The sequence below is a fragment of the Rasamsonia byssochlamydoides genome (genome assembly GCF_041956645.1).
Source record: "Rasamsonia byssochlamydoides strain NRRL 3658 unplaced genomic scaffold VTN77scaffold_109, whole genome shotgun sequence".
Lineage (NCBI taxonomy): Eukaryota > Fungi > Ascomycota > Eurotiomycetes > Eurotiales > Trichocomaceae > Rasamsonia > Rasamsonia byssochlamydoides.
Genome location: NW_027192492.1, coordinates 44,658 through 70,433, shown reverse-complemented (window position 1 = coordinate 70,433; position 25,776 = coordinate 44,658). Strand labels below are relative to the sequence as shown.

The following is a 25,776-nucleotide window of genomic DNA, read 5'->3' as shown; positions in this document are numbered from 1 at the left end:
ATCGGCTTAAATGTCCTAATAAATAGTGCCTTTTCTTTTATATAGGAAAATATAATAGATTTTGTTGCAATAATCTTCAAGATTTTCGGTCGCGTTGGGCTGCAACTCTTGGCCGAGGACTGACCAGCTCGGTGGTGGATTACGTTAATGATGCCACCCTTGCCAATCAGTGAAAGCAGCATGTCAGTCTAACCCAAATCTTACAAAAACCATGGAAAGAGACTATATAAAAGGGAATTAATGAGGTAACTTCATATTGTATTTTCTCCGCTTTGTATATTCAGAATTCTGCCTGTTTTAGCAACAGGCCGCGTGGCCCAATGGTAGGGCGTCAGATTTCGGCTCTGAAGGTAAATACACTCCAATTCTTGTAAACCAAGCAGCTGGTTGCTAAGGACCTGTACGTAGGTTGCGCGTTCGAGTCGCGTCGCGGTCGACATTCTTTTGAACATAATTTTTTTACTTTTACCTACATCCACGACTTCCCAAAGAACTCAGTACATTATTCGCAATCTCACTGTTCCATTCACGCAAATACACTTGACATCAAACTAAAACGGTCCTAGTATGCTACTTCCCCCTTTCCCTTTAATAGTTCTCTTTACCTGTTTTATCTGGACTATTTTGTTCAAGTCTTTTCTTAGCTGCAGTGTATTCTACATGCTGTCGATCTCTTCTAACCTCCCTTATTAGCTATCTTCTAGGGAGTTTGATGTGAATTTCTTCTTGTATACTCTGCAGCATGTCCATCAGTGTATTCATCTAATACACTGTCTGCTCACCATCTGTTCTAAGCCACATGCTAAAAAGCTTGCCATTTCTTGTCTCACCTGAGATTCTGAATGCTAGTCGACTAGCAGGATCTTTACTCAATGCCAGTCTTGTATAGCAATAGCTTATAGGCTTCTCACTAATGAAGGCTTGGATAAAAATTTCAGAACCAGCTGACAGTACCATAATCTGTTTCCATATCTGAAGCGTAAACCATCCAATCTGGATAGTCTGAGCGCCGCATGTTTCTTTATAACAAACATGGTCCCATCTAGAATCAACTTTATTGTCCTTTCTGTTTTTATCTTACTTCCATTCTCCTAACCCTTTTTATAAGCCTAAGAGTAATACTCTCTAAGAATAGGGTTCTTTGAATACTGAAGTTCATGCCATGCTTTCCTCAGAGATCTATAATAAGCTGCAACCTCTGGGGAGCATGCTTGGATGAAATCCCAAATATTCAACTTAGTTTCTAGTATCTCCATAGAATTCTCTATAAATCCTTGCCAAAGAGGATGGGCAATATTCAAATGATATTCATCGCGGACAACAGGGATATCTGGGGGCAAGTATTTCAGAAGACTTGGTGGTAATGTCTGGAAAATTAAGCAGCACCACAACTCAATAATGTTGAGTTCAATATTCGAAATGGTCTTAACTTTAGTACCGTGAGCAAGCAAGACAAATTTTGATTCCATTGTTTCCCTTTGCCCCCAGACATGGTAGTGTAAGCTAGGATGTTTGTACCGATAGTAGGGATTTAAGTGATCCTCAATTTGTCTCTTGACATTGATACTCTGACCAATATATAAGTAAAATTGCATTGAATTGTGTTTAGACTTTCCCTAGAGGATGTGCATGTAGATACCTGGCGCCTCAATTGATGATGCATCTGGAAGCGTGAGGAGACTTGAAAGAGTCAGCGAAAGCTTTCACTAAATGTGTAGCGCAGTATGGGCTTACTCGGCCAAAGGTATTTCTCTTAATGCACAAATGGTCAGCATTTTTGATGTTAAGAACTGGGATAGATGGGACAACAAATTGTTGTTCTCCCACAGATTGAGATATTTGCCATATTGCCGACTATGGAGCATCTTAATCTTTTATAAAAGATAATAAAAGATTGCTATATAATTAATTTGACTAAGGATATTTATATTTTCAATCAAACCACTAGGTTGATCTATGATGGTTTGAGTCTTCATGACATTCAAGGAGCATGAAGTGGAGAGAGAGGCTAGCCTGATGTAGCCTTATTCCAGATAGAGTAGAAAAACAGATCAAGGAGGTTGAAACCATGGACCTTTAAAATGTTGTACCTGCGAAGTGGCTCGCACCAGTTTGCATTGATCTGCTCGCGGTGCAGCCTCTACTCCTTAGTCTCTTGGCTCTTCTCTACTAGAAACTCGGTGCCATCAAAATCATATGTGAGAAGCTCCTCGTGCATTGTTGAAACCACAGTTTCAACAAATAATAGATTCAAATCTTGAAGAGGCTGAAGAAGGGGACCAGTGGCATAAATGGTATAGTAATCATCCATTTGTTTTTGTAAGCATCACTGAAACCTTTCACAGGTAGGTTGCCACCTGCACCTCAAGCCTCTGCAAATAGTGAAGTAAATGTTGTGAAACAAAGGTGCATTTGACAAGCATTTAAGCATTAAAATAAAGGGTTTTCTGTTTTCTAACTGAAAATGCTGGCAGCCACTCACTGCCAATACCTTGGAAATAGGGATGCATAATATAATTTCAATTTCATAAAAAAGGGCTCTTTTTTCAGTAATTAGAAAAATGGATTTTATTTTCGGAAATTTTTAGCACTTTGGCGCTAAAAGTGGAGAAAATTGTTATGTTTTATGCCATGTTATTTTATTGGCTAAGAATGAACATAATAACTAATCACTTGTAATTACATATTTCAAAAAAAAATGGCCTGAAATTCGCTGTAATTACATTTCAAGCAAAATCTTGAAAAATTTCCCATCTCTACTGCAAGGTCGATGCACTAAAACTCAAGTTGGGTGAATCATCGATGCGCGCGCGCGGTTAGCACGTCGACGGTTTGAAGCAGAGCAAGGAACTTGGAAATGCAGGTGGATAGGGCTGGCTGCCAAGACGGATTAGTTTAGTTGGTTAGATTCAACTGGATGATGTCATACACAGCGTCTTCTTTTGGAGAGCCATGCTAGACAATCAACATAGATAGATACATCATATCCCAAGTATCTGTATCTTAATCAGTATATGCAGTACTGCCATTGTCCAGAATTCCTAGTACATTACATAATCTTTGACTAGTCCATAATCTTCTCAAAGAAGAACTTCTAGTGCCGTACTGTCTGTTTCTTGGCTTGGTTACACCGACGTAGAGCCCCCAGGTGATAGTGATACCGAGGTGTAGATCCCATGACTTTAATTTCTCTTGGTATGGTTTAATCGAGCTAGCTACTCTGCTGCAGGCCTACCTACCAGGTACCTACTCCTACCTTAGGAGTCAGGACTGTACCTATCTAGGGAACCTGCAGGGAACGTTGCCGTCAACCTAAGCCGATTGGGTTAGGAGTCACATGCTTAAAGGGATATGCATATAGCTCTTTTGGGCACAGTGCATGCCTAGTTAGGTACCTAGCAGGCTAGCAGACCTAGGTACCTCCCTAGCAGCCCTTGGACGTTACGTAGTCAGGCTAGATCAGGTAAATGCAGACAGGTATCTGCGTATGTACTCGTAGGAGTCAGCGTTCGGGGCGGCCTTGTTCCGTTACAAAGGAAAAGAGAATAAGAGGGAAAACAGGCAGAGACAGGTCAAAAAGCGGGTTTTCTCCTGTAGGTGGAAGAGATAATAATAGTATGACCGAAGTACCGCCGAGACAGATGAAAGAAAAACTAGAGACGAGATAGACGCGATAGAGCAATCCCGGTAATTCGAAAGAAAGAAAAACACCATCCCACCCAGGAATGGAAAATGGAAAACGAATAATTTCATGGCCCAGTACCTAAATCAGTCACTGTATCTAACCTTTTTGAGAATAACCTTCCGCCCCTGAGAGAAACAAAAAAAAAACCCCCCGCCATGTGCTGCCTGAAAGAAACGGTCCCGAGAGACAAAAGAACAATCCTTGACAAAGGAAATAGATAATAAAATAAAACCGCCTTGCAGAAGATGAGAACTTTTTCCCTCATCACAAAATCAGCCGACCTCCTCGCTCTCCACGTATTACCAGCTTCTCCAGCAGAAACACAGGCTGATTAAATTGCGTATGGCCGTAAAAAAGTTTGTTTGCCGTATGACTAAAAGAGCATCCGAAGAGACGAGAGAGGCGACATCGATTGCCCTGCGAAACTGTAGGACCGTTGAAAGACGCCCAAAAAGGAAGTCCGAGAAGAAATAACTCCGAAGTCTATGGCGGTCATTAACGTGTCTGGATGCATGTGGATGGATTCGTTCAATCGTTCTCTCGAAAGTTGAAATGGATTGGTCGTTGGAAGCCATGCAAGGTTGACAGGGGTTCTGAAAATCGTCTTAGGGGCTGCAGCCTCAGCCTGCAGGAACCAACAGGGATTCCCCGCGACGAAACAGGATGAAGAGGCGTTTCCAAGTTGTCACGAGTGGATACAAGCGGTCTAGCACCACGCCGTCAGTAACTCGCAGACTGAAAGGGATTCCTGCAGCTCGCGCAAAGTAGCTCGAAAGGTGGGATTATCACGAGGTCTGTCCTTCGTATGACTTCCCACGTTCACCAATGGGGATGGGCACACTCACAAGGTTCCTTCCGCCATTTTTAGGCCTTGGCGGTGTAACACTGATTGCAGCGATTGTGGCCGCAGATCTTACAGCGCCAGATCGCCACGAACGGGCCGCCGTTGCAGTCGGAGCAGCGCCAGGTGAGAATGTTGCCGTTGGTGCCTTGCACGATGGCGAACACATGCCCGGAGCATTGATTGGCCATGTTGACGGATGTTTTTGGATTGATTTCCTGCAATGGACAATTCTCAGTCAATCTGTGTCAGGTAGAGTCATTTAACTTTGTTTGATGAACAATTGGAATTGCTCGTCATAAGCAGTCGTCAATGGTGCAAAAGAAATGAAATGAAAGCAGAAATGAGGCAAGGGAAAGTAAGGAAGCGGCGGGAATAATATCCAAGGAATTGCAGCATCGAAAAAGGAAGGCGGCCACCATACCTTGTGGTAGAGCGGTGAATGACCTTTGGATGGACGTGTAGGTATACTTCTATACGATCGTGTTATCAGCAGCCTGAAACTTGAGGTATGCTCAACAACAGCTGTGAAGGAAAAATGAAGTCTCCAAGATGACGGCCAGCTTACCTATTTTCGAACGATTGAGATCTTCGCACCAAGCTGGACTATCGTCATGTCACCATCGAGTGGAGAGGAGGGAAAGGAGTGATTTATAACAATCTCCTCTCCCCCCCGTTTGCCGATCTGAAGGCGGTCCAGACTGTCTGGACTCTGAGGAAGACGGGTGTTTCTTGCTGGATAGATGACAGTCAATTGAGCTTCGTGTCTGAAGCAAGTAACCGCGGTGGATCAAGTTGATGCCGAGAAACTACAGATCCATCAGTCCGAGCTCTTGCGGTGTTGACTGCAGTGTGTTTGTGTTCCTGTATTGCTCCAGTCGGGTCTGAAAGCAGGCGTGGAGAGCCCCCTTGAGGCCAGGAGGAATCATAATGGTTTTATTTACACTGCGGTTGAGTGTCGCACCGTGTTCTCGGTCCTTGGGTCCTGCTGAAGAATGGATTCAATTCGCTCCACCCACCAGACTAGTTTCAAGGAGTTCAGACCATGACTTGCTTACGGAAAGTATTAGTCCTGGCCGTGGGTCAATCATGGTCATCATTGAGTCGTAGGAATATTGCCGGATTCCGGAAAGACGTCAGCGGTCACAGCCACTTGGCTGCAAGAGGCCGCAAGACGCAAATGCAACAGCCAAAGTTTCCGGGGATGCGGTTCCGGACGAGCAAAGCACCGACTAGGCATGTTTCCAGGACCTCGGGGCGATGATGAGTCGAGGGACGAATGATGAGTCCGCTCCAAAGGTTTCAATAATCTTTGTTTCCAGTGTCTCTTCTTTTCCCTGGTGGTACGGTGCCGATTGGAGGACGGTCTAATTAGTTTTTGTTAATATAACTTAAGCAATGTCCGAAAGGCCTGTCTGAGCTGCAGACGCCAACTGCGATCCTGCAGCCAACCTCCCCACCTCATACGCCAGCGCAGGTAGGGCTTGGATTAGGCCCATTCATGACCACTAATCACGTCCTCGGGAGCAGATCAAGCTCATCCACCCCCCGCCCGCATTCCCGATGCTTTGGCTTCACCAATCTTTAGCGCGAGCCTACGGACTCCCAGCCAAGCCCAGGGTGTTTCGTTAGCGAGGTCCTAGAATCGTAATGGCCTCCCGGACCGAAATGGCCGGAATTTCTGGGATGCCATAATAATGAGTCCAAACTGCAGGACGACGGGGTTGGTCCGATATCGTCCCGCTAAGACAGATCACACTCATCGTTCCTTTGAGGTAGTTAGTCCTGCCAAAAAGGAGGACTATTTACGGGACATGTTTAGTCCAGTGAAGATCCCTGAGGTGCAAGGTTCCAGAAGGCATGCCAATCCCATCCCGACAGCCGGGTTTGGACAAAGTACAAACGGGCCTGGTGATCTGCAGAGTCGACAAATTCCAAATTAAATTAGCCCGAAAAAGAAAATGGAAAGGGAAAGAAAGCGCGCAGTGGTCCGGCAGATGGCATCATACCGCGTGGCCCACATGCGTTTTCCTCGACACAGCGGATCTCATAGAATACTCCTATCAGTCCAGTCGTTGGAGGTCTTTCCAAAGCATCACCAGCGCTTCGCAGATATACTGCAGTGGGGACTGATGATGTTCCTGCCAATGAGGCACGTATTCACACCGCTGAAATGCCTGTTTTGACTGGACTCTATTAGATCTCTTCGTTCTCCATACGGAGTAGAAACTGCATCTTCTGAATCTCTTGCTGCTTCATTATTACGTGATGATGGATCAGAACCTCCCGCCCCTGCGCTCTGACGGTCGACTTCGAAGAGTAACTCCGCCCAGAACCCGATCGAATATTCGACGCGTAGAGCACTCCGTACACGGTCTCGGCAATCGACAAAGTGGCCTGGTCGAAGCAAACCGAAACGACGATCGTCGAAGATAACGAAGTCATGTCGTGCGACGGAGGGATGCGATGGCAAATCTCAATCGTGATGCAGTAATAATGCCTGTCTCCATTTTCTTTCGGGACCGCTAGGGAAGGTACAGTACAGTCGTGAGGCAGCCAACTCGTGACCATGACCAACACCGCTCAAAGCCAATGCAATATTCCATGTGATGCAGGCATGTAGCTACCGGCAGTCAGGATTAAGTCTAGAAAACTACGCCCGTTTGACAGTCTAACTGTGGTCAGAGGGCTAACTAACTGCTGATGCTAATTATAAACAAATGCGGCTCAAATAGGCTCAGCAACCAAGCTGGTGGGATATAAGCATCATCAGCCATCTATAATACAGACTAACGGTGGATACTGGACGCTAAATTGATGCTGGATACTGCTCGTCTAGAAAAAAAAATAAAGAAAGGAAATAAGAATAAAGTAAAATAGCTGCCAAGAATTGGGATGTGGATGAAGGCCAACCTCCAGTGCGGGGATGGGTCCAGACCAGACATTCTTGTTGTGACTTGCTGCCTCTGTCGTCAGGATAAATTACCTGATGTGCCCTCGTGCAGTGGTTGTAGTACCTGGCACGGAACAGGACCCGAACACCAGGATTCAGCATCTGCTGGGCAGGATTTGTAGCATGCCCTGCACGTATGTCAAAGATAGTGTACACTGGATGGGGATGAGTATGACAACCATCATGCTGGTATCTCGAGCCTTGAAGAATTTCTGCAGATACCCATTATTTCCCCATACTTTTATCCAATGCTTATCATCATCTGTGACCGACTAGCAGTGATGTGATATCGATCAACAGACTGGATGCAAAGCCTAGTCTTGGGCTGTTGTTGTGTAGTCACCTGACATCGTACGCAGCAGTACTTCGTACGTCTAGTTAGTCTATATCAATACGGAGGGGATGATGCATGGTAACAACGATGTCAGCCCGGAATCGAATCAGGAAAAAAAAATGAACCAAGAGAAAAGAAAAATCAGAGACGTGCATACGTCCAGAATGACTAGAGTTGCAATCTAGTTCTGAGTAACTATATCACTAGTTATACTTTCGGAGACGCCGTTTTACGTTGAAGTATAAAATCAATTTTATTCAAGTTCTAGAACTCTACTAGGACCGGCCCAACTTAAGGTGCAATTCCGATTCTTGTCAAGTCGGGATTCGGAGGCCGGTTAGGTAGAGTAGAGTAGGTAGCTAGGTTCTTACCCGTCTGCCTTAGAATTTGATCGACATATCCGATGTGTCACAGCCCTTTTGTCCGAGATGTTCTCTTGCATCACTTCCATCGACCGGTGGCCGCGAAGCCAATGATTAGGCTCTTGAAAGCAATGCCTTCAATCCTCGTGGCGGGAAATCGTGACATCCTCGTACAAGGATATCCCGACTTCCCAAGTCTGTTCTGCCAACGCTCCGTTAAGGACAATCCTTGTTGATGCGATCAGAGACGAGCTCTGATCAAACCAGATGTCCTTGCAGAGACCCTCAGTGGTCCTGCATCGTTGGGTGTGGAGATGAACCAGGAAGATGCTTCTGCGGTGAAAGGGGCGTGGTCTGGGGTTTAGGGATTCTGCATTTTGCCGCGAATTGATGTACAGTAGATCATAGTCTCTGCATATATGGTCCTTCGGGCCCCCGAATGAGACCCCAGCAGGGACAAGAGCAGAGAGCAGGATGCCTTTCCTACTCAGGGGTCGTAGTGTGTTTGAGTGCTCGTCTTCTAACAGATTGGAGCATCGGTTGAAAATACACGGGATTTTCACATGCAGGATCTCTCCATTAGCTTGCAGGGACTAGAGTCTGTCCAGCACAACCCAGCCCTCAAACTCAGAATGCAACTGGGAAGATCAACCCTCAAACCATACAAAACAGGTGACTCGTCTTCTCATACCTAGTCATAGCACATAGTCATTACTTAAATTTCATTGAACCGCACCAGTGAATGCCGCTAGTCAATCAATTGAAAAGTGCCGAAATGCTAGAATTAATGTCAGTTCCGGCTCGTCAGATTTAGAGAAGGACTGCATAACCTACCTCTCGCCGTAGTGGTGACGCCTAATGCTCTCCGACAGCAAAGTCGCGACGTCGATGATGACCAATTTCTTGGACCGTCGGACCTTTTCAATGGGAATAGGGAAAGAATTGGTGACAACGATATGGTCAATAGCCTCGCATGCCTCCATTCGCTCCAGCGAATCGTCCCCGAAGAGTCCATGCGTAGCAATGCAGTATACCTTCTTCGCACCGCCTTTCTTCACGACGGTTTCTGCGGCGGCGATCCAGGAACTACTCCGGTCGATCATGTCATCAATAATGAAGACCGTCTTATCTTTCACATCTCCGACTAGAGTAATGGTTTTCTCTTCCTCATTGCTGCGGAGAGCTTGCGCCTCATCATCGTCCGACTCGGCTGCATCATACGCGCCCCCCAGAAGATGATCGGGTTGCAGTGACGAGGTACCAGAGACAACGGAAGCTGACATAGGATCGACATTGTTCTCATGGCGCTCGAGACTGTTTTCTGTACCCAACGTTGGGACCGTGGTCGACACAGAAGACAGTGCAGGGGAAGGGTAGTCGTCATCCACAAGGTGTCCCTGCACCAGACGTCCGGTAATCACATCGCGTGCTCGTCCATCAGTGGTGGATTCAACTGCTTCCAATTCTGACGGCCGACGGGCGGCAGGTGGGGTTTCCGGACGCAATATATCAGCTGACGTGGAGAGAAGCTGGTCCTGAACAGCAACTTCAGATGCTTCCGGAACCAGTCGGTCGTCTCTTAGACGGTCTCGAACATCATCTTTCTCAACGGAGTCGAAGAATATTGTGCTGTCAGTCGTGGTCACATTGACCTTCGGCCTTCGCCTGTCGGTTGTTACAATGCCAAAATTGAGCTTCAGGGTGTCCGCTAATGAGGTGACTCGTTTAGTGCCACCTGCGTTCTTGCTGACAACCACTGCATCTTTCCAGCCAGGCACATTGACCCGAATCCAGCGAGCGATCAACGGTTCCGCAAAAAGGTTGTCAACTGGGGTGCCGAAGAATCCTTGCATTTGGGATGCCTGTCAAGCAACCCGGATCAGAGGCTCGTCCAAACATGACCTCAATGTGGGAACGCCAGCGGACAAGTCGCAGACTGGGGTAATACATACATGCAGATCCAATGTAATCACATGGTTTACTCCAGCAATGTTAAGGAGGTTAGCAATCATCCTGGCAGTGATAGCCCCACGATGAGTCTTCTTTTTTGACTGGCGAGAATATGGGAAATATCTCGACGAAGTCAGTATGACTGTAGTTGCTCAGTTGAAAGAGGACACATACGGCATGACGGCTGCAGAGTCACACTTCCAGTCAGTCTCCGACCGAAAATCACACAAGGTTGCAAATCAGCTAACAGAAACATACCTGTGATCGACTTCGCAGAACCACCCTTGCATGCAGAGATCATGATCAGAAGCTCCATGAGACTGTCGTTGATCTTGCTACTTCCACTTTGGACTATGTAAACATCCTGATTTCGTACAGACACGCCGATGTTGACACAGGTCTCTCCATTGCTAAACTTCCGGAGTTCTGCTTTTGCTGGGACAGTGCCCAGCCGCTCGCAGATGGCTTCAGCGAGGGCGGGGTGGGAAGTCCCCGAGAAGATCTGAACACCGCGCATGATGGTCTCAGGGAATTGAAGTGTCGCCCAGGCCTTGGTTCATGGGGGGAAAGTATCCAGAACAGACAAATTCTGGTTGACGCTGTTCAGAACCTGCAATGACATTTTGTTGTGACGAGAAAAGAAAAGTGCAAAAAAAAAAGTGGCACAGTGAGCCCGCTTTGGCACGTGCCGACCGCCGGAGCCAAGGAAGGACCGCCGGGCTGGAACCGCAAACGATACGATCTGCTCTGTAGATTCGATGCGGAGAGCCCCGCGCAGACAAGAAGGCAACTGACGGTTCCTCCTCTTGCCATCGACATGTCTCAGAGATTTCCTGAAGTCCAGGGAGGAGGATCTCTCATTGTCGCATGGCAAGTTAAGGATAAGAATGTTCTCGTCGTGGGTGGTGGTGAGGTAAGGTTGGCGCTAGCTAGCATAGAAATATATTTTATCCAGATTCCCCCACTTTGCTCCTACTAACGAAAAGAGAGATATAGGTCGCTGCAGGCCGTATCCTCCATGCCCTGAATGCCGATGCCAAAGTGACTGTCGTCTGTCCAAGGTCTGGACTGAACGACGAAGTCGCTTTTCGTGTTGCCCAGAAGCAGGTCTCGCACATCGATCGCAACTTTGAGCCACACGACCTTGACAATGCAGACATGGTGCTCTGCGCAATCGATGATCCCGCTGCCTCGTCACAAATATGGAAGCTGTGCAAAGAGCGCCGGATTCCAGCCAATATTGCAGATGTGCCCTCCGAGTGCGATTTCTACTTTGGCAGTGTGCACCGTGACGGGCCATTGCAGGTAATGGTGAGCACCAATGGCAACGGTCCGAAGCTGGCCAGCATTGTGCGCAAGAAGATCGCCGAGACGCTGCCGAATAATACGGGTGCGGCCATTGAGAAGGTAGGCAGGTTACGGAGAAAGCTGAGAGAAATCGCACCCAATGCCAGTGAAGGACCAAAGAGGATGAAATGGTAAGCCGGGATACTGTCTATCCCAAACGAATCAGGCTGATTACTTCGCGTAGGATGTCAGACGTTTGCGAGTCGTGGAGTCTGGAAGACCTCGTGGAAATGACTGAGGGAGACATGGATGCTCTATTAAGATTCTACGAGTCTGGGCAAGTGCCTAGTCTGGAACAAGTTCGCCAGCAGGGTTCCTAGTCCAATCTTTCCAGATGACACCTGAGATTGGGCGACACCTCTTTGGTTGACAGTACGTCTTGGTATTCGGAAGAAATTCATCATGAGCGATACCAAAGTTATATATGAACAATAGCAGGAGTCGTCCCATGCGTCTCCAACTGCTGAAGTGTATCTAGGTAATGTTCCCTGGCTATATCACAACACGGGGAATCTGCAGAGGGGTTAAGAACGCCGGGCGCACAGAAAAATGCAGAGATAAAACACACACAAAAATGAAAAAGGGCAGGCCGCAGAATCACCGCCCTCTCTACAGTCATCGTTCATTCAAAAGAAACAGGAATAGAAGATCTCCTAGGAAATAAAAGAACAAAAAAAAAAGACAGAATCCAAGAATACAAACACGGAATCAACGCGTTAAGAGTTTTAAGGAGGTAGATAATGGTGCTGTATGTTCAACGACCACGACTGGGCCTGCGGTCTGGGCTGAGAAATTGCTGGGATATGGGGCTTCTTGGGCTGGGGGGTATTTCAAGCGGTGTCTGGGGAGGCAGGCCAAGTCTGACCTCGCCAACCCTCCGAAGCAAGGATTGGAGCGCGAGACGGATTTCGGAATTGAGGTCACGACTCAGCAAATCGACAGCCAGTGGATAGAATGTTTCGAGATGTTGTGAAAAGCTTTCCGTCGGGAAGTTGGTGTATCCTTCGATCACATCGACCACCACGGGTCGCCAAGCCACAATATTCCGATGTTGGGTCTCCTCATCTAGGCGAACATAGCTTCGTATGATATCTGCGCAGAGCCTATAAGAGAGTTGTCAGAAACCACCGTTGCTACGACCAGAAAGTACTTGTTCAGGGATTGGACTTACGGGATAAGTGCAGCCTCGGTTTCCGCACGGCTACTTTTCCTCTCTTCTCGGTCATCATGGTACATTCGGAAGAGGATATTGACGTAAGTAGCAGCACTTCCGCTTTCTTGTTTTAGCAAATTAGGAGGCTGTTTCATAAACCCTTGTCGCCAAAGTTGCATTCGAAGTTCCTTGTTTTCATTGAACTTCTTCGCAAACTGATAGCTCTTCTTCAACAGACCCATTAGACGCAAGAGCTCGTTGCTTGGAATCTCCGCGTAGACATTGTCATTCGAAAAGAGCTCATGAACCGTCTCAATCATCAGCAATTGAAGGACGCAGTTGGTAATGATGCGGTTGAAAAATCGGCGTCGTGCCAAGGTCACTGCGGCTGGCTGCTGTTGTCCATCCGCCTGCGGACGATAATCCTCGAGTTCGGTAGCTTGAGCATTCTGGGTGGTTTCAGACTGAGTTTGAACATCGCCTGCATCCCCGTTCTCTGCAGCTCCATCTTGAGTGCCATTCACCTTTGACGTTGTAGCGCTGGCCGTATCTTCCTCTGAAATAGCTTCAGATGCTTCCGTAGATGCAGCGTCATTGGTTGTCGACTCCCCATTAGATTTCGGAGCATCCGGAGTCTTCGGAGGCGCAGAGGCAGCGGCAGTGAATAACTCGTATGCGGTTGTTCTGCTGAAAAGCTCCACAAACGCGCCCACTATCTTCGTCCAGTGCTCCTGCGAGAACTTTGTCACATTCTGCAGAATCAGCTGTTGTAGGCAGTTGCTGCCAATCCGAGCGATGGTGTCGTTCTCCTGACAGATGCACAGTGTCAACAGCTCCAAGAAGCGATCAAGCATATATTGCAAGGAATCGAAGTAATGGGTGAATAGCGTGATCATGTTCCTTAATGCTTGGATCATCGTTGTGGACAACCAGACGGAGAGTTCTTCGTGGTTCGGCACTTTTGACATCTCGGATTTAGATTGAAGAACGACGAAAATTGGGTACAACAACTGTCTCCAGAGAACATCCCAGAACTCGGGCGGGAAATCACCACCGTACCGGATAAGCGTCTCAAAAAGGTAGGTAAGTGCTCTTGACTCTAGTTAGCATCTCTTCCCATGTTTTGGCGATGTACAGGCATCATACCGTGAACGAACTTCGAGGTCATCACCGGTCATGAGCACGTCCTGGAAGGCAATCAAAATCGGGTACCAGAACTGCTCCTCCATAGTGTGGTGACCAGGCTGACCGGCAAGATTTGATCCGGTGTCCTCGGACACGCTCCCATGGGGCGTGTGTCTGTGCGAAAGCGGACACTCGGGGGTCTTGAGCATTCTTGTAATTGCCGACTTCAATGTCTCTAAAGCTTGCAATGATTTCTTTTGGAACTTGGTGTTTTTCGAGAATTCCGTCAGACAGACAATTAGATCGGCAAATGCTCCTTGACTGATAACAGTCCCAAATCGAGTGTTATATATTTGGGTGACATGTTCAAAGGCCATGTTGACGATACCCTCTGTTGCTTTGTTAGGGCCATGACGCACAGAGAGCGATACGAGCGATACACTTACCATAAGGCTCTCGAGCAGCAACAGTGAAGACCCCAAACATCGTTTTCCAACCGGACCGAATATTATCGCCACGAGCTTGAATCATCTGAATGAGACATCGAAGAACCATGTCCTTCACAGTGACAGTGTTGCTGTTGGCCATGATGTGTTCAAAGGGCTTCAGAAAGTCTTTTTGGAATTTGAATCCTGGAAGCTCCTCAATTTCCATGAAACGCATGGAGAGTTGACGTAGAGAGTCCAGTGCGAAAAACACAACAGTTGTGTTGGTATGACAGCCAACCTGGTTGAAGTGTTCTCCCAGTACTTCCCAGATCTTGGACCACTCGATTCGGACTCGCGTCATGTTGTAATAGCTAATTTCCACAACTTTCTGAAGACTGTACGTGCGAGGAGATTCGCTTTGTCCAGAGGACTGGATCTCCTGCCAGCTCACCTCGCTAAGGGCTCGAACGAAATCCACAATGGCCTCTTCGGAAAGATTCGCAGTGTTTGTGAAAATCCGGTCTACACCGCGTACCATTTCCGTGGAGCGGCTCTCCATTGCGACCTCTGGTCGGAAAGACAAGGAACCGTTCGCAGATCGTGGCCGTGGGCGTCTGGAAGCCTGCATCGACTTGCGAGAGGGCTCAACGGATGATGGAGTGACAATCCGTGCTCTCGACACATCAGGCAGTGCTCCTTCGTCGACACCATCGCTCAACAACTGGAATCGATCGAGCTGGCTGACGCACGTGAGAATCTCCCTCCAAGAACCGTGGAGATTGTTACCCTCGGAGAGGGCCACTTCTAGCAATGTCTTTAATGCCTCAACGTTCTTGGCAGTCATTTCTCTCAGGTTTCCGAGGTTCGTGAACTTGGCCAGCGCCGTCACAAATGCCACTCGTGGGGTTTCCAGGTCAAACGCACAAGAAATGTGGATCGCCAGCTTCATGCCATCCATGCAGAGTTTTACCGTCTCCAGATTTTGCGTATCTTGAACCGGGGCTGACAGGCCAGAGAGGAAAGACATCCACGTCACATTGAACATGGAGCCAACATGCCGTACCGACGTTGCAGGAATAAACCGTGAGAGCGCTTCCCTCACGGCTGTCTTGCGCTGAGCTCGTATTAGGCTTCTATACAGTTGCTCCGTCTTGTTGGCCATTTCCTCGGACGCTTGAGCATATTTTTCGCCCTGGGTATCTCTCCCAACCGTGGCCAGTACCTGACTAGCTCTGGATGCGAAGCCGGCAGGAGCGGAAGTCTGAATGCCGAGGCTCGCAGCATGCTCTCTTTCGGTATCAAGAACGATTTCATTATTGGCGATCTCATCGAATATAGCCCCAAGATATTCGTCAGGCAGATCCTGGTTGTCGTTGATGCCCCGATTGTTTTTGATAAAATCCTCCTTCGTCATTCGGCGCCCTTTAAGCTTGCTACTGTGCTGATCGGTATTCAGCATGATGACCGAATATGCCAGTACATATGCCGTGTCTGCATTGGCAAAGGCATCGGGATTCCCGGCAACGTAGCGCTGGGCAAATTTCAGCATAAAACGGTCGATCTTCTGAGCCTCCCCGGGCAACCGAAAGCTCTGGAGGAATTGACGGAGAGCATCAACAAACGGACGGTTGGAGAAGTCCATTAAATCCACGAATGCATGCATGATGGCAATGTTTTCCGGATCTCCTTCACCAAGATATTCCCCTATCATGGCTTTGTCTAGACGATCATTCCGGAGCAAAAAGGTAGCAATATCTTTGGGGGAGTCAGATCGGATGAACCCTTCCTGAAGCAAGAGCTTGATTCCGCGTTTTGGCTTAAAGTTGAATTGCTGGACAGCATTGATCAGGGCGGTTTTTCTCTGTTTGACCTTCTCGATCTCATTGGGGTCATCCTCGGCCACCGGTGTGGATCGACCAGTTCCGCCATCTGTACCTTCAAACCTGGGCGATGGAGCAGCAGCAGCAGCAAGTGCTGGTGTTTCCAACGACTCTCTTGAGTTCTCGGCTGACTTCCGCGACAGATCCTCACGGGTGGTGATGGCAGAATTTGTCAAGCGCTGAGAGGACCAATTATCCAGCGACCGCAATATCTCCACCAAGCACTCAAGTGCTTGTTGTTTCATTGCATACTCAGGAGGCACGCTTTGCAAGGTCGGCGCAGGGTTATTGGTCACGCCCGTGGTTGTAAGAGAGGGCGGAAGTGTACCGCGTTGGTGCCACTCAGTCGCGTTAGACGCTCGCGTACGATGCTCCTGATACAGCTGTTGCTGGGCTACCGTAACGGGGGCGGGAATGCTGGAGAATCGGGAAAGTTGTTCGATCACACTATACATATGTAAGCATCACTCCATCCAGCGACAATTAATATTACATGCGCAAATCGTGTCGGTGTACATACCCCTGGAAAATATTCTCTAGTGCAGTCCGATCGCAGTCGTAATTGAGATACATCTCAACCAACGCTCGAGGATCAGTTGACAGTCTCCCGAGGATTTCCAGAAAGTACTGCTTCTGAAAGGCGGGCGAATTGCGTCTCTCGAGTATGGCGAGGTATATCTCTTTAAAGAAGACCTCCAGTTCTTTCTGATGGCACAGTTAGATAGATATCAAAGTGGGCCGGGCCTGATGGGAGTGATAAGCTACTGACCTTCAACATCACTCTCATATGCTTGAACATGAGCCAGAAAATCTCGCAACACACTTCGAACACCCTTGGAATTGAGCTGGAGCCATTCCGGCTGAGGCTAAGGCAGAGATGAGGCCGGATAGCGTGCAAAAGCGTCATCGACTCCGAAGGATTGGTGGTGTTTTTAATTGTGGCAAGAGGCGAAGTGAAAACGGCGGTGTGGTTGTTGATCAGATAATGGATCAGATGCAGTGATAGCAATTTGGACCGCATATTTTGAGACTTGATGTCTTGTTGTTGATCATGGGTGAGGACCTTGTGGCTTAGCTTGCACAAAGCCCTGAAAACCAGAAAAGCATCCTTGACATAGATTTCATCCACTTCATCCTCTGCTGGTCCATCGGCATCTTCTCTGTCGTCTGTGGGGCCGGTAGCAGGCTGGTTGGAGGGTTTCGCGCGGGTCACCATCGTCGGTGCATTGTCATTGACCATGGTATCATCTTTACTAGATTCGAAGCTTTGCAGTGTAAGCTTCTCTGTGGGCTCTTTGGTCACCGGCTGATCGGAGATGGCGGTCGCAGCAGCTTCAGAAGACCCTTCTGGCTCCGTAATCTGAGATCCATCCGCCGGGTCAATGGTCACTGCATCTGGGGAGGCGTCATGGTGAGCTTCCGCGTCTCTCATGCGGGCCTCTTTTAAGTCAAGCCTCATGCGGACTCGATCAAAGACAGTGCCAACCATCTGCGTAAGCGAACCCTGAGCGATTTGCTGATTCTGGCTCGATTTCGAATAAATGAATATGTTGTAGATCTGGCGAACAGCTTTCAACAGACCAGCTCCATGCACGACTATCTTGTCATTGAGGACAGCTGCCAAGAGAGACTTGACGATCTGCTGTTGGATCTCGGCCGGTGTCGCCTCGTTTTCGAAACAGTCACAGATTGTCTCTATCGCACGTTCAATTAAAGGAAGCTCCTGTTCCGCTGCAGGTTCGTTTGCCCGGGTAGTGGATGGCCGGCTGGATGGGAAAGCAAAATAGGAGTATGTAATCAGTTTGCCGATACAGTCCAGCGCGGTTACCTGGAGCGGTATGCTAAAGGTCCTAGTTGCCAGCTGAAGAGGGCGAAAAATGACTTCGGGGTCCAGCGGTTGCCGCTCGGATTGCTTGATGTTCGCAAGAGCCTCCTTCGCCGCATCCTCCAGTTCTTTGCTCCTCCGCGCTTCCTTGGAGGCCAAGATCGTATCGAGGGCCGTTACCACAAACACAGTAGAACTTATCGGGGTCGATCGATGCGTAGCTTGCGTGGCGATGGTAGATCTCGAATCCGAGCGTATTCTCAAGGACTGTGCTGGCTCATCCTGGGTCGTCTCCCCTAGCGTCTCTTGCTGGTGGGACTCCCTCGCAGTGTCCGGACCTGCTTCGACTGTCACATCATCACGAGGGCCTTCTGGAACGTCCTCGCTCTGAGTCGTCTCCGAATTGGGCGCATTCTCTTGTTTCGGGGTACCAGCAGCGTCGTCGGGAGAGCCGGTCACTTCTGCTGTCTGCTCATTGCCCGCATGAGATTCCTCTGTTTCCGTCTCCTCCCCCGTTTTTATTGCCTTCCATTCTGTCTCGGCAGGCAAACCATCCTTGTCTGCTTTAAACGGTGGCGGCGATCCATCGTCAGTCTGTCCGTTCTCCGTGATGTCTGCCTGGGATGCGGCGGCAGAGGTCCGCTCGGGGCCATCTGCGGCGTCGTGCTGCGTTTCAGCCATTGATGCGCGACTCCGGCCTGAGGATTTCGAGCCGGGCACTGGGAGAGAGTGTCGGCATTGAATTTCAAGAAGACAGGCGGGCGAGAAGGGTGCGAATCAAAGAAGGGGGAGCCTTCTTGCGAGCATAGTTCAGTTCAGGAATTCCGCCGCCCACGGGCTGTCGCTCTAATAATCGTGCAGCGTGTCTTCTACCTGACACGGGCCCGATACGGCCACCGCGAGTCGCCAGCAGCGCAGTAGCAAGGGCACGGCTGGGGTCGCTTATGTAAGCCAGGTACGGTTCGGGGTTGAGCGCCCGAGTTGATCCGTTCTTCTCACCGGGGAGCTCAACACTACTAGAAAAGTTGCAGGACTGCCCCCAACATTACTGTCTTCCTCTCCATCTCAGGCCCATCCTCTTCGTCGCGCCTGTATTCCCACTCTCTCTTCTCCTTTGTGGGCCGTGGGGTTTCTTTTGTTTGACATTGGTAGCACCTGGCATTGCCCGCCTCTGCTGTCAGGATGCGCACTCCAAACGTCATGCTGCTCAAGGGCGCCTCGTACTTGAGGCGGCCTCAGAGCGTCTACAGGCTGAAAGATGCCGTTCGGTATAGAGCGCCCTGATTTCGAATGCATTGAGTTTGACTTGATAATGCTGACTATGGCTGGGATCTCACAGACCCCAATTACCTATGGTTTCTGCCCTATCTCGTTACTATGCCTCCAAGTGTACGTTATCAATCTCCTCACATCCTCGCTACCAATTCGCACTCCTGGTCCTAACATGCCTCATCCTTAGCCTACCCTCCACACACTATCATTACCATGCCAGCATTGTCTCCGACGATGACGTCTGGAAACATTGGAGCATGGCACAAGAAGGCTGGTGACACCCTCAGTCCCGGTGAGGTGCTAGTAGAGATCGAGACCGATAAGGCGCAAATGGACTTTGAATTCCAAGAGGAGGGTGTTCTAGCGAAGATCCTGAAGGAGGCTGGTGAGAAGGATGTGTCAGTTGGAAACGTGGGTTTCTTCCCATCAGATTGGCCGATTGCGCACAGGACTTAGTGAGCTGACTTTGTGCGCCATAGCCCATTGCCGTTATGGTAGAGGAGGGCACGGATATTACGCCGTTCGAATCTTTCACTCTGGAAGACGCTGGTGGAGACAAGGCCGCGCCTGCTAAGAAACCTGTTGAGGACGGCAAGGGTGCTGGCGCCGAGGCCCCCAAGCAGCCTGCTGCTGCTGCAGAGACCGAGGCCAAGCCCGAAGCCGTGGAGCCAGAAGTTACTGGGGAGAGGCTGCAGCCGGCGCTTGACCGGGAACCTCAGATCAGCCCGGCTGCGAAGGCTTTGGCTCTGGAGAAGGGTGTACCGATCAAGGAGCTCAAGGGTACGGGACGAGGCGGCCAGATCACCAAGGAGGATGTTGAGAAGTACAAGCCCAGTGTGTCTGCTGCCGCCGGCCCAGCCTACGAAGATCTTCCCCTTACGTCGATGCGCAAGACCATTGCCAACCGCCTGCAGCAATCAATGCGGGAGAATCCTCACTACTTCGTGTCGGCCACCCTGTCCGTGACCAAGCTCCTGAAACTTCGCCAGGCCCTCAACGAGTCCGCCGAGGGCAGGTACAAGCTCTCTGTTAACGACTTCCTTGTCAAGGCATGTGCTGCTGCCCTCCAGAAGGTGCCGGCTGTCAACTCCAGCTGGCGCGAGGAGAACGGGCAGGTCGTCATTCGGCAGCACAAGACCGTCGACATCAGCGTTGCCGTCGCCACTCCTTCCGGTCTCATCACACCTGTGGTTAAGAACGTACAGAACCTCGGTCTGGCCAGCATTTCGAACCAGATCAAGGACCTTGGCAAGCGTGCCCGCGACAACAAGCTCAAGCCGGAGGAGTACCAGGGTGGCACCTTTACGATCAGCAACTTGGGAATGAACCCTGCTGTTGAACGATTCACGGCAGTGATCAACCCTCCTCAGGCTGCTATCCTCGCTGTCGGTACCGTCCGCAAGGTGCCCGTTCCCGTGGAGACGGAGGAAGGCACCTCCGTCGAATGGGACGACCAGATCGTGGTCACTGGAAGCTTTGACCACAAGGTTGTTGACGGTGCTGTTGGAGCTGAGTGGATCAAGGAACTGAAGAGGGTTGTGGAGAACCCGTTGGAGCTTTTGTTGTAAGCTACTTAGGTAGTTCTTGGGGGAAGCTTGGAATATGGGTGTCGGATGTAGTTAACTATCTGGGGGGACTGGGCCGTCATCCGTACCCTGGTCTTAATCTGTACCAAAATTCAGTTTCCTTTGTTGTCTTTATTCCTGAGAAAGATCTGATTTCATCTAGTCTTTCTCTAATATACATAATGAACGATTCAATGAGAGCTGAGCTGCAATGAAATGGTCCCTGCTGTTGGAACTTGACCTGGGGGGAACAGCCTTCAGTATAAACCCCCACCGGAAATTTCCCTCCAATGGCATGCACCTTGTTGGCTACTCCCTATTTTCTACAAGCCTGACATACATTTATCCGCACGATCTGCGGAAGAAGAGAAGAGGAGTCACCGCTCCGGCACTTCCTGATGTGGCGGGCCTTTTCAGGAACAAGATCTCCATCGTGAACAATCAAAGATGCCGTTCCGGGTAATTATCCCCACCGGCACATGGGGAATTCTCTCCGCGCTTCCCCGCATTGTTCATCGTTTTGAGGTAGGAGACTAGATGTTATGGAGTACTTTATAAACGTGCCTTACCGACAATGGCTGTCAATTCTGCTGGAATATGTAGCGTGGTCCATCATCTTGCTATCCCTGTACTTACCCTGCATGTTTCATGCCAAGATGAGACGCCCTGGTCTTCTCTGCACGCTCTCTTCATATTTACTATTTACCAGCTGTGATGCGCTGGAATCCACAAGATTGAGTCCTAGGTTAGACAATGGACTGGCAATCACACCTCCAATGGGGTAAGTCTTCAGACTTTTGCTATACTAAATATTGCTGCTAAAATCTTTAAAGATGGAACTCCTACAACCACTACTCCTGTTCCCCGAACGAATCCATCATCCAATCGAACGCAAAGGCTCTTGTAGACTTTGGCCTCGATACCCTTGGATATCGATATGTCACAACCGACTGCGGCTGGACAGTCCCGGATAGACTCCCCAATGGCTCCCTGACCTGGAATGAGACGCTGTTTCCGAGTGGATTTCCGGCGCTCGGACAGTACATTCACGATCTGGGGCTTCTCTTTGGCGTGTATCAGGATGCTGGGATTAAGACTTGTGGAGGGCCCCCTGCGCAAGCAGGAAGTTTGTGTATGTGAAAGAGCTTTTTGACCCCAGAATGGAACCGTTGGACTACGTCTGTTAATTCGAATCAAGTCCATGAGCAACAGGATGCAGAGGCTTTTGCTGCCTGGAAAGCGGATGCGTTGAAATGTAAGCGGTGTCATATCGCCTATCTCCCTCTCTCACTCTCGATACTGATCCTCTTTCAGACGATAACTGCTATTCTGATGCAGCTGCTGGGTATCCAGATGCGGACTATACACCAAGCACCTCTCCATCGCTCCGATACGCAAACATGACCAAGGCGCTCGCCAGTGTGGATCGGAAAATCCTTTTCCAAATCTGTGACTGGGGCGTCGACTTCCCTGCGCTCTGGGCCCCCGCTCTGGGCAACACCTGGCGGATCTCCAATGACATAATCCCTGCCTGGCGGACGATCTTCAGGATCCTGAACCAAGCCGTGCCGCAGACTTCTTTCGCGGGACCGGGCCACTGGCCAGACCTTGATATGCTCGAAGTGGGGAACGACGTGTTTACGACGCCGGAGGAGCAAACGCATTTCTCCCTTTGGGCGATCCTGAAAAGTCCCCTGACCATTGGGGCGGCGTTGAATGACACGCTGACAACCATCAGTGAGTCTTCACTCCGAATTTTGAAGCAGAAGGATGTCATTGGCTACAATCAAGACCCGCTTGGTGTCAGTGCCAGTTTCAAGAGGAGATGGACTGAAGAGGGCTTTGAAGTGTGGAGCGGGCCTATATCGGGAGGGAAGACAGTGGTTGCATTGATCAATTGGGCAGATGAATCGAGAAGTTTGAGCCTGGATCTTCCTGTCGTAGGTCTTCAACATGCGCAGACACTGCGGAACATCTGGGACGAAAGCGTAGCCTTGAACGTCCGTACGTCGTACAGTGCGAACGTCGCAGCCCATGGAACGATGCTGGTGGAACTAGAGGGAACAACAGAGGCAGGGAGGTATCCTGCTGATATTTTTGCAACTTCAGATGGGTCAGTCTTTGGGCATTTCTGAAAGAAGAAAAAGGAAACTGACCGCTGTGCAGGCAATCGACGACTTTCGAAAACATCTATGCAGAAACAACCAGCAACCAGTACCAGTTAGCTGTCGAGTTTGTTCGCGGATCACCCCAGCCAAGCGAGATAACAATCCAAACCAGCCCCAGTGGATTCAAGACGTCTGCCGAGGTGCTACCGTCTGCAAGCCAAATCTCAGTCAATATCTCGCTTTCAGCAGGTCCGTCAAACACGATAACGATCTCGCCCTCTCCAGTTATTAGTTCGATAAATATCACTGCACCATCAGGGACATACTACCCCTGCACATCGTTTACGATTTCGGGATCTGCTAGACCCGAGACATGTGGTGCAGGATTCTGCCAGCCTGTCGGGTCCAAAATCGGCTACATTAGTCCCACAGGGAATGCAAGCATCACGATCCCCGCCACGGTGGTGTCGAGCAGTGGTGATAGTACTACTGCTACTACTGCAGCGAAATACCTCGAGATTGACTACATCAACAACGACATTGCCTTTTCGACCTCGTGGACTACGGGCAGCAATTCTCGCAACATGACGATTTCAGTCAACGGCTCACCACCGACGAGGATCGAGGTGCCTCTTTCTGGGAGGCACAGCGAACTCTTCGGACCTGGCGATGGCTGGTGGGACAGCGCGAACTTTGGCGTGTTAGTTGATAGATGGAGAAACGGGGAAAACACGGTGGTGATAGGGAATGAGGGAGGGGATGACGGAGTCCAGCCGTATGGGGCGGACTTTGTGGGGTTGCGACTGTATGATTGATTGGCTTGGTCAACTTAGACCCCAGCTGATTGATATCTTGACTCCAGTGGACAAATGCTACCGCCATTAACAAGAATGACCTTAAATCATGAACTGGATATCTAAGTTGCCAAATTGGGAAATGCATTGACCGTGACGTTGGAAAGGTGTTTAGATGAAAATACCTGGTATACAGAACGATTTTGGAATCGGAAAGTGCGACTGACTATCTGGAGTCTCTGAGAAAAATCATGTGCTGTGGATCTGTTTCCGGAATATACTTGGACTACTGTCAGTAAGTCTTGGAGTATACCATCGGACTGGCCCACATTGTTGATCGGCCTGGCATATTAAATCATGTGCCGGATCTCTGATTGGACAGCAAACCTGACAGTCGTCATCTGGGCACTCTGACACGTGCCCGCTCCACCCAAGCCAGATCTATGACGTGATGTATGTACCTCGATGGTGACTCGACCAAGGCAGCTCCGGCACATGCTCTGTCGCGGCATCATAAGTAGACTGTATCACCCGACCGTGCTTGATCATCCCCATCGCTACTTGCTCCAACCCTTCATTCATGTAAGTCCTGCCCTGGAGCTCAAAGTAGCAACTAAACCTTGACGAGATCCGCGTTCGACAACTATCAGTCTCACAGCTTCTATCCTATCCTTTCACCACCTCTCAAAGCCGAACCGATTCTACTATGTCGTACGCTGCAGCTGCTGCCAAGGGGGCAAAGCAGTCCCCGGAAGAGGTAATTTTCGCTTATTTGAAAACTGACATCAATCACTGACTTGCAATCACACAGGCGTAAGTTCGTCACGGTCGTCTAGATACTTTTGACTAACACGTATGGATAACTTTTCATGACAAGTCGTGCCCCGCCACAACCGCAAGTAGAGAGACAGACCGAAAGTACCGCCTCGCTGGTCGGGGTTGGCTCGCCGCATATCCAATCCGTGCGTTCCAACTTCGAGAACCAACCTGCGAAGACAACCATACAAGCCGAAAGACTCCAGCGTGACGCTGACGAGCAAATAGCAAAGGAGCAAGCTGGAATCAAAGGAGAGAGCAAGAAGGAGAAAGTCAAGGCAACAGGCAGGAGCGTCCTTCGTAACGCGGATAACCCCGTTTTCATTGGGAATGCCTTCTTGATCAGTGCGGTCAGCACGGGGCTGGGATTTGCCGCGTACCGCAAGCACGCTGAGGGGAAACTTTCCTGGAAAGTTGTTGGTCTCTGGACAGGAGCTGTTGGCCTTTTCGCTGCAGCGGATTACTTCGTCAGCAAGTAGGTCGCCCCAGACATGACCACTTGTCACTTATCCCGACTAACAATGCTTTCTGCGGCAGATGGTTCCTCCAGAACAAGTACCCGAAGAAATAAGAATGCGAATCACAGCATGAATTCGCGTGGTTCTCGTAAGGAGGCTCCATTGCAGCCATTGCAGCCACTGAGCCTATGATTCTTCTGGAAAGCCTATGAATCGTCTCTGCTCTTGGTTCTCTTCATTTTCGGATTCTTGAGGGCAATTTTATTTTCTTTCTGCGTCTCTGTTAGGTTGCGGCGATGCGATCGATGTATTATACCATGTTGCGCCCATCACGACAGGGCGTCTTCGGTTGACCATTTTCAACTCCTGGCTCATTGGATTTCAATATCGATATTTTAAAAACTCGAGAGCGAGTAAATGTTGCTAGAAGTAAAGGAGCTGTCTGGGTGGCCACATGGTGTAGACATAGTCCCTGTCAAATGCCCTGAGACATGGAGTTCTTTTGCGTTAGCGTCACTTGTGAGTTGTGGCATTATTGGGCATGTAAAAGAACAGTGTGAAGTCTCATCCTGAATGAGCAGATTGGCCGTTATTTTTAGTCAACGTATTGATCAATGGCAGTACAATCATTAAGTCCGTGAAGAGTTCTATGGATGGATTCATTGACAGATTTCCGTGCAGTCTCCCGAAGGCGGTGAATCGCGTCATAACAGTATCTGACATGTGTCCTCCGGAGATCCACCCAATATTATTATCGGTGGCTTAGGAGAATACCTCCGCACTGCCATGGATTAATTTGGTTTCATTGCATTTGGCCAGATATTAGTTAATTCATAAGGGCATCTTCTGTTGCTGGTTGCTGGTCCCAGAATTGAAATTT

General features: G+C 49.3%; 9 protein-coding genes and 1 non-coding gene across 10 annotated transcripts; 6 read left to right on the top strand and 4 right to left on the bottom strand.

The window, feature by feature from the left end:
• Nucleotides 1-306: 306 nt before the first annotated feature.
• Nucleotides 307-436, top strand: VTN77DRAFT_t140. The gene has a single exon. It is a non-coding gene; the product is annotated as a tRNA-Arg (tRNA).
• A 673-nt stretch (nucleotides 437-1,109) lies between these two features.
• VTN77DRAFT_770 (uncharacterized protein) lies at nucleotides 1,110-1,595 on the bottom strand (the record flags this gene model as incomplete). Its single annotated transcript, XM_069424117.1, has 1 exon — nucleotides 1,110-1,595. The coding sequence occupies one exon, from the start codon at nucleotides 1,593-1,595 to the stop codon at nucleotides 1,110-1,112; it is 486 nt and encodes a 161-aa protein (XP_069273257.1).
• A 4,994-nt stretch (nucleotides 1,596-6,589) lies between these two features.
• Nucleotides 6,590-6,971, bottom strand: VTN77DRAFT_769 (uncharacterized protein; the record flags this gene model as incomplete). The annotated part of the gene is made up of 2 exons (XM_069424105.1): nucleotides 6,590-6,712; nucleotides 6,792-6,971. The coding sequence occupies 2 exons, from the start codon at nucleotides 6,969-6,971 to the stop codon at nucleotides 6,590-6,592; spliced, it is 303 nt and encodes a 100-aa protein (XP_069273256.1).
• Nucleotides 6,972-8,931: 1,960 nt separating this feature from the next.
• VTN77DRAFT_768 (uncharacterized protein) lies at nucleotides 8,932-10,642 on the bottom strand (the record flags this gene model as incomplete). The annotated part of the gene is made up of 5 exons (XM_069424094.1): nucleotides 8,932-8,953; nucleotides 9,010-10,037; nucleotides 10,128-10,248; nucleotides 10,300-10,309; nucleotides 10,384-10,642. The coding sequence occupies 5 exons, from the start codon at nucleotides 10,640-10,642 to the stop codon at nucleotides 8,932-8,934; spliced, it is 1,440 nt and encodes a 479-aa protein (XP_069273255.1).
• A 300-nt stretch (nucleotides 10,643-10,942) lies between these two features.
• On the top strand, nucleotides 10,943-11,792 carry VTN77DRAFT_767 (uncharacterized protein; the record flags this gene model as incomplete). Its single annotated transcript, XM_069424083.1, has 3 exons — nucleotides 10,943-11,038; nucleotides 11,122-11,603; nucleotides 11,657-11,792. The coding sequence occupies 3 exons, from the start codon at nucleotides 10,943-10,945 to the stop codon at nucleotides 11,790-11,792; spliced, it is 714 nt and encodes a 237-aa protein (XP_069273254.1).
• Nucleotides 11,793-12,226: 434 nt separating this feature from the next.
• Nucleotides 12,227-18,564, bottom strand: VTN77DRAFT_766 (uncharacterized protein; the record flags this gene model as incomplete). Its single annotated transcript, XM_069424072.1, has 6 exons — nucleotides 12,227-12,575; nucleotides 12,644-13,717; nucleotides 13,772-14,141; nucleotides 14,197-16,505; nucleotides 16,579-16,763; nucleotides 16,828-18,564. 6 exons carry the CDS (start codon nucleotides 18,562-18,564, stop codon nucleotides 12,227-12,229), a joined length of 6,024 nt encoding a protein of 2,007 aa, XP_069273253.1.
• Nucleotides 18,565-19,065: 501 nt separating this feature from the next.
• VTN77DRAFT_765 (uncharacterized protein) lies at nucleotides 19,066-20,723 on the top strand (the record flags this gene model as incomplete). Its single annotated transcript, XM_069424061.1, has 4 exons — nucleotides 19,066-19,151; nucleotides 19,223-19,272; nucleotides 19,343-19,566; nucleotides 19,635-20,723. 4 exons carry the CDS (start codon nucleotides 19,066-19,068, stop codon nucleotides 20,721-20,723), a joined length of 1,449 nt encoding a protein of 482 aa, XP_069273252.1.
• A 773-nt stretch (nucleotides 20,724-21,496) lies between these two features.
• VTN77DRAFT_764 (uncharacterized protein) lies at nucleotides 21,497-21,860 on the top strand (the record flags this gene model as incomplete). The annotated part of the gene is made up of 2 exons (XM_069424050.1): nucleotides 21,497-21,501; nucleotides 21,554-21,860. 2 exons carry the CDS (start codon nucleotides 21,497-21,499, stop codon nucleotides 21,858-21,860), a joined length of 312 nt encoding a protein of 103 aa, XP_069273251.1.
• A 260-nt stretch (nucleotides 21,861-22,120) lies between these two features.
• Nucleotides 22,121-22,855, top strand: VTN77DRAFT_763 (uncharacterized protein; the record flags this gene model as incomplete). Its single annotated transcript, XM_069424039.1, has 1 exon — nucleotides 22,121-22,855. The coding sequence occupies one exon, from the start codon at nucleotides 22,121-22,123 to the stop codon at nucleotides 22,853-22,855; it is 735 nt and encodes a 244-aa protein (XP_069273250.1).
• A 1,636-nt stretch (nucleotides 22,856-24,491) lies between these two features.
• VTN77DRAFT_762 (uncharacterized protein) lies at nucleotides 24,492-25,009 on the top strand (the record flags this gene model as incomplete). The annotated part of the gene is made up of 2 exons (XM_069424028.1): nucleotides 24,492-24,913; nucleotides 24,976-25,009. 2 exons carry the CDS (start codon nucleotides 24,492-24,494, stop codon nucleotides 25,007-25,009), a joined length of 456 nt encoding a protein of 151 aa, XP_069273249.1.
• Nucleotides 25,010-25,776: the final 767 nt, after the last annotated feature.